The sequence below is a fragment of the Trichechus manatus genome, unplaced genomic scaffold (assembly GCF_000243295.1).
Source record: "Trichechus manatus latirostris isolate Lorelei unplaced genomic scaffold, TriManLat1.0 scaffold00113, whole genome shotgun sequence".
In the NCBI taxonomy this organism is placed as follows: Eukaryota; Metazoa; Chordata; class Mammalia; order Sirenia; family Trichechidae; genus Trichechus; species Trichechus manatus.
In genome coordinates this window covers 1,355,306-1,362,001 of record NW_004444049.1, presented here as the reverse complement: position 1 = coordinate 1,362,001, position 6,696 = coordinate 1,355,306, and the positions used below count along the sequence as shown (strand labels likewise).

The 6,696-nt window shown below is 48.3% G+C and overlaps 1 protein-coding gene across 1 annotated transcript in view; it reads left to right on the top strand.

Moving 5' to 3' along the window:
* The window catches only part of PPFIA1 (PTPRF interacting protein alpha 1), a 121,686-nt gene extending 115,524 nt beyond the window's left edge, over positions 1-6,162 (top strand). The window contains exons 21-24 of the mRNA XM_023738113.1: positions 667-735; positions 1,709-1,874; positions 4,113-4,183; positions 5,049-6,162. Of these exons, the coding sequence (XP_023593881.1) occupies positions 667-735; positions 1,709-1,874; positions 4,113-4,171 (294 nt within the window). The 3' untranslated portion in view covers positions 4,172-4,183; positions 5,049-6,162. The remainder of the gene's footprint in view (positions 1-666; positions 736-1,708; positions 1,875-4,112; positions 4,184-5,048) is intronic.
* Positions 6,163-6,696: the final 534 nt, after the last annotated feature.

Below are 6,696 nucleotides of genomic sequence, written 5' to 3'. Positions count from 1 at the left end.
CAGTCCGCTGAGTCAGTGCAGAGAGAGCACGCGGTGACCCCAGAGCCGCGCGCGCTCTGCTGAGTCAGTGTGCTAAGGCTGTTCTGAGTATAGGTAATTACTTGTCTGAATGGGAGAAAACTTAGCAAGAACTCTCCAATAATTAGTAATCTCTTTCCATGCCTAATCTAGCATGTGATGGTTCAGAATCGTCAGCACCTAATGTTTCATTGTTTCTGTCTGTCCTTTTTCCATTTCCTGCTGCAAGCCTGAGAGTCTTGCAATAAACAAAATACAGAGCAACTTTAATTCCGGGACATGTGGTTGAAAAAGCAATAGACTTAGTTCTTACGTGGGAAGAGGCATTGTCCAGTGTGCCGCAGGGGTGTTGTATCAGTTTTGCTTCTCTGGGTAATTGCCTTGTATAATTCTTTTTGAGTCATAGTCCCATTTGAGAATCAGGAAATCTTTTATTTCTATTTTATTAAAAGTCATACAAATCCCTTCTTGCCAATAACCCTGCAGCCCTACCCCACCCTCACAGTGGTACCATGGTTCAACACTTTGAGAGCTTGGTTGTGTTTTTTAAAAATCTTGGCGTAAAGAATAGTTACGATATGCTAATGTGCTTCAAATTAGATTAATGAAAGATTTGGAATTTTTTGTTTTATTTTATTATGATTCCAGGCCCGTGCCGTCTTGGAAAGGGAGTTCAGCAACCTTTTGGTCGTGGGCACTGACAGACGGTTCGATGAAGTAAGTTTTCTGTCTAATGTTTTCAGACTTTGCATTAAATACAATGGGGACCCGTCTCAGGGACACCATGTAGCCAGGCTATGTCTTCTAAACGTGCAGATGGTTTTAAAAGTTTACAGATTTATCAACCAATGAGCGTTTAACTAGTATTTTCAATAAGCCAGTGGATTTTTTGGCAGTTTAATTTTTTACAACCCACAGAAATGTGATAAAACTTTGAGTGCGGCATAGGAATGAAGCCTGGACGTTGTGTTTTGGGGACAGCTGGGTGTCCACCCAGAGCCCCTGTGCTGTGGGGCATGTTCCAGAAGTGTCCTAAAACACACACAGCATTAATTTCCCTTTATACAAAACCAGGACTCATTTATTTCCACACTGTTATTTATTATTCTTGTTATCAGATCTCAGGAAAATTTGGGTTTGACAAGGGGCGGAGGAGGACAGCTCTGAAGCTGAAACACTTCTTGCTGTCTCCTGGCATAAGCTTAAAAGCTGCTTAAGAACTCCTTTACAGATGATTTTCAAAGTATTATAATGCAGTCAGGTGATTTCTGCAGGATAGGAAGTCAAGGGTGGTGCCCGGTCGGGGGAACTTGACCCCCGGCGGCTCAGGACCGTCCTGGTGTCTGCGCGGTCAGGGTTCTAGCTCTTCCTTCCACTCTCAGAAGTTTCCAGTTTGGACTATAAATTGTATGGTCATCAACTGACTCATAGCAACCCTGTAGGACAGCAAAGAACTGCCCCATGGGGTTTCCAAGGAGCAGCTGGTGGATTCAAACTACCAACCTTTCGGTTAGCAGCCAAGCTCTTAACCTCTGTGCCGCCAGGGCTCCATGTGGTCATCAGGAAGGGTTTAAGTACATATGAACAAAAATACATAAATGATTGCAGTGATAATTTTTAAGAACAGTTAACTGCGTACTACATCCTGTATCTTACAATCCCCCTTCTTTTCCATTCCTGAACTCACCAGGACGATGATAAAAGCTTCAGGAGAGCACCTTCCTGGCGGAAAAAATTCAGACCAAAAGACATTCGTGGCTCAGCGGCTGGGTCAGCAGAGACGCTGCCTGCAAACTTCAGGGTCACTTCTTCGATGTCCTCACCCTCTATGCAGCCAAAGAAGATGCAGATGGACGGTAGGTCAGGCGAGGTGTCGGCTGGTCACTTGTGGGTGCGTGGTTGGCTCTGTGGCTGGAACGATCGTGATGATCTCAGATGGCCTGTTTGATGCATTGCAAGGCCATTGAGTACTGTTGCATGGCCGGGTTTGAATGTTTTAAAATTAATCCTAACGTTTGTTTACAAAAGGTGTGTTTTAATTCTTGTCCGGTTGACTGTTGGCATCTCAGTTCTGCCAGCTAACCAAGCCAGGCGTCGCTCTGTGTCGTCAGAGCGCGAGACTGACGTCCGTGTCTGTGAATACATGGAGGTGACAGCAGCACTAGGGGACTCTTCCCTGAATAGTTGTCTAGTAGCTTTCACACCACACGCGTCATTCACTCCGGGGACTTCTTTCCCCGCTGGGGAAATGACCGAGTGAATTTTAAATCCCGTACAGTTGCCACCCCTTGGAGGCTCTGCCTTTCCTTCCCACCTCCCTGTTGTTACATGTCTACCCGTTAAAGAAGGACGGGGTGGGCAGGAGAAGGAGAGCCCCGGGGGCGTCATCGGTGGAGCTAGCTCAGTCCTGTTAAATACGCCAGCCATTTCAGATACAGCTCACCCGGGGCCAGCCACTTGGCTCTGAGGGCCCAGAGGGGGAAGAGCGGACCGTGGCTCCTGGGCAGGACGGCCGCTCAGCTCTGACCTTACACTCACCTGCTGACGGGCCGTGTGCTGCAGTGGGTGCAGCAGAGACTCGAGAGCCAGGCTGCGCCTCAGGAACTGTGTGCCCGCCTCAGGTTCCCCATCCACGCTGCCCAGCACTGTAGTGTCCTCCTCGGGGGGCTGCTGGGAGGGCTAGATGAGTAACGCGCGTGAGGCCTTAGGGCAGCGCCTGAGCCCACATGTAGCCGTTCGAGTCAGCGCTGTGGGCTTTCAGTAGACTCCCTTCTCCTTGTGACGCAGGTGGATAGGCTGCCGGAAAGTGCGTGGTCTGCAAAACCGTGCTGAGTGTGGTGTTCACGGGTTTCCCTCCGTGTTCCTCACAGCCGCAGTCGGCGTGTGGATTCGGCTCTCGCTCACCTCCACGGAGCCCAGAGGCCGGGGCCCTCGGGAAGCCTGCCAGGCTGGAGGCCCCCGGCCAGCATGGCACGGCAGGGCAGTGTTTTCAGTTCAGTAGTGCTGCTTATGGAATGAAAAACGAGCCGCTTTTTAAAGATGAGCATTTTTCTTCTAAAGAGTATGCAGACATATTTTTTATAAATTTTCGCTGTAACTTGGCCTTTAGCGTAATCTCCGTCGACTCATTGAGTAGTCTGAATGAGAGCGGCTTCGTTTTCTTTTCTCTTAGCCTTGGTTTCTCCTCGCCTCTTTATGAATCCCATTCCCCCTGCTGGGTGTCAGCGACACTGAGATTAGAGTGTGGAGGGATGAAAAAAAATTCTAGAAAGACAGTGTAGGGAGTGTGTTACACATAACAAGACTTTTTACCCATGTATAAATAACCAAGGCATAAACCTGGTGAGGTGGATTGTCCTAGTGGCTATTTAAAATAAGGGATTTGTAAAGTGGATTCACTCTTGGCAGCAGCCCCGCCATCTTCCCACCTCTCCTGGGGCCGTGGCTGGATAGTGATAGAAGGTGCCCCAAGTCTGCCTGTAGGGGGCAGGTGTAGACCGGGAGGACCAGTGTCTGCTAGGGATTGTTGAAAGTCCCTTGTTATTTTATGGGCGGGGGGCTTACCTGTGGGGCAGTGCAGTGTGTTAGTTTGGGGGCGGGGGGCTTACCTGTGGGGCAGTGCAGTGTTTCTTGAACAAGATCAGGGGTCTGTGTTGTTTCGGGTAGAAGCTGTGACTGGGCTGCAGTTTCCTCAGCCAGGTCTTTGTCCTCCCCCACCCCTGCGGCCATGCCAAGGTTGAGGTCAGAAGGAAAAGTCCAGCTGGCCTGCAAATTATCTGGAGAGTTTAAAGAGAGACAAAGCCATCACTTTAAGTAGCTGTGATTTGCGCGGTTGTACATTTTCAAGCTGTTTTTATGTCCGTTGATGCCCCAAACTGTGGCTGTTAGAGTTCCTCCAGGCATGCCAGGGCTCCTTGAGGGAGAAGGGACCAGCCCTGGGTGAGCCTCGGATCCTCTTGCTCACTCCCTGGCACCCAGACAGTGCCGCCCAGAGCCTCGGGGCGCCCCACGGGGAAGTGTGCGCCGCGTGTGACTGCTGTGTGCCACTAACCGCACGCTGTGCTCCGCATGTTCCTCTTGTGGTGTTGGGACAGGCGACGTGTCGGGGACACAGAGGCTGGACTCGGCCACCGTGCGGACCTACTCCTGCTAATACCTGCTGTCGGTGAGTAAGTGCGTGGCCCTGCAGAGATGCCGCTCACTCCCCAAGCGTGGCGCCTGATGGCGAGCTTGGCACGCGGGCCCGTTTCCGTCAATTTAGGAAGTTAGCAAATAGACACCCAGCCTCTCTGCGCCCATCAGGTGGCTCTGCTGCTCTGTGCGCTTACAGTTCGTTGTAACGACCTTTGTGTGCCTGGGTTTTTAAGGGAAAAAGATGTATTTCCACTTTTTCCTTAAACCTGGAAATGCCGGCTTGTTTTACGTGTCTGCTGATACCTTGCTTCTCTCTCTCTTTTCTGCGGGGAGGTTGAGGGGATGAGCAGAGCATGGTAAAAAAGAATAGGAGTTGGGCCCTTCGTCACCCCAAGGCGATGGGAGTGCCGGGACGGCTGCGTCCTGCTCTGACTTTGGTTTACGCACTGTGCGCTCCGAGCACGCCGGCGCAGGCGTCTCTGCTTTAAACCCGTGTCCTCGAGGGAAGCAGGCCCCCCGAGTTGGGTTGGTCATCGCCTGCAGCACGAGGCTTCGCGAGGCCGTGTTGTCCTCTGACACCGGTAACCTTTCACCTTGGAAAACCGCTTCAGCGTCTCAGGGCGCAGCTACCGGGGCCCTGGGGTTCTCTCCTGCTCTGCTCTGTGTTGCTGTTGGAGCGGCACACTTCACGGCTGCCTTCATCTCTCTCTTTTTAAAGAATCGGTAACTTTTAGAGCTGTGCAAAGTGAAGTCGGTCAGGAAGCCGCCCGCCGACATTCCGAGGCCTCAGTGCGTCAGCTGCTAATCCTCCAGGCAGCTGAAGCAGGCAGTGGGGGGGGGCCGGCTCGTCAGGGTGGCTGGTCTGAGGCGTCCTTCTCTCGGCTCTTCTTTTTCAGTTTACCCACACTACTTCTACAGGTGACGATGCCGCGCTTCCAACCCCGCAGGACTGCGCTTCAGAATCCCATGGAACCCTTAATCTGTTAATACTTGTTATATGGACCCTGAGATATTTTATTACAGAGTTTTTAATTAGTGAAAAATTCACAAATACCATAGAGAAAATATTTTAGAATTTAATGTTTCTTATATTTATGTAAACTTATGACTCTTCATTTATATAGTTACTTACTTTTTCATGTATATCCAGGCTATAAATATCCTTTCAAATCAATCCATGTTCTTATACCTAATTTTAGTCTTTCAAATGAATGTACTGTAATGCTTATATATATAAATTCTATGAACGAATATGGGGCTTTTGTAAATTATGCATTTATTGTAATTATCACTGTTTAATTTTTTAATAATAAACCATGTCAGAGGAAAGGATTTTACTACGTTTGTAAAACTGTTGTGACACAGCAGTAGGCGTTATCCTTTGCAAGCGTGAATTAGCGCCACAACAATCATTTTGAAACGACTTAATTTCAAGCAACTATTGTCATATTTTAATGACTGACCTTAACTGTACTTTTTGTAGCAAGAAATGGTTTATTCAGCAGGAACAGGTTTCAGACATCTGGTGTTATTAAACATCAGCCTCTAGTACAACTTGGACTGCACAGAACACTAGACTCTACTGGACAGGGGGCTCGTCTGCAGTGAATGACCAGACACTGGGGGCCGGAGGGACGCTGGGCTGTCAGCTGAGGCAGCCAGGCAGACGACCGCCTCGTGCGCCTTCTCGCCAGCTCTCCTTCCGGGAGCAGGGGCTGCAGGGCGCGGGCACCGCGACTCACAGAGGACCAATGACGCAGCGCTCTCATTTCCCAGATGTGGGCACACTGCCAAGATGAAGGTGCAAGATCCTGGAAATAATGTAGTACAACTTAATAAAGGCCTTATTTTTCTTATGTAAATCACCTTTTTACATTTGTTTGTAAACATGTTTAAAGAACGGATCTAGACGTACATTTTTAGATTTTGATGATATAGCCATTTTGGATTGTATAAGCAGCAAATGTAACTTTTACTTTTTAAATGGCATATTAAAAAGCCAGCGAGAAATGTGTTCAGATCATGGTGCGTTATTTATTATGCAGCTGAAATACAGAGAGATAAGTAGAGCATGTCTTTTTCCATTTTGGTTTCTGCTTTTAATTTACTTGTACAATTCAGTGTTACTGTTCTGGTTTTCTTTTAGTCTTTTGTGAACTTCCTGATTATGTAACAAAGTATGTACAGTCTACTTTTGAACTATTTTTATCACAGTATTATTTATTGCCTTCTTTCAATAAAGTACTGGAGCATTTTCCACTGCCAATAAAAAACACTGAGAATAAGCTGTAATGATACTGAAGACTGAACGCAGCTTGTTTTAACCTCATTCTGTAGGTGGATTGGATTGGAGGCAGTGTCACCATATGAAAGTTCTAGAAATCGATGGCTAGGATAAAAAAGCTGCAAGATGGAATGTAGGATAAGTACCTTCCAGCCCTGGAAGACTCCTGTGACCAGAAAGGCACAAGAGATGGGTTGATTGTCTCAACCAAAACGAGAGCTAGTCGGTGGAGAGGGCTGGCTTCAGGTGGAATTGTAGGT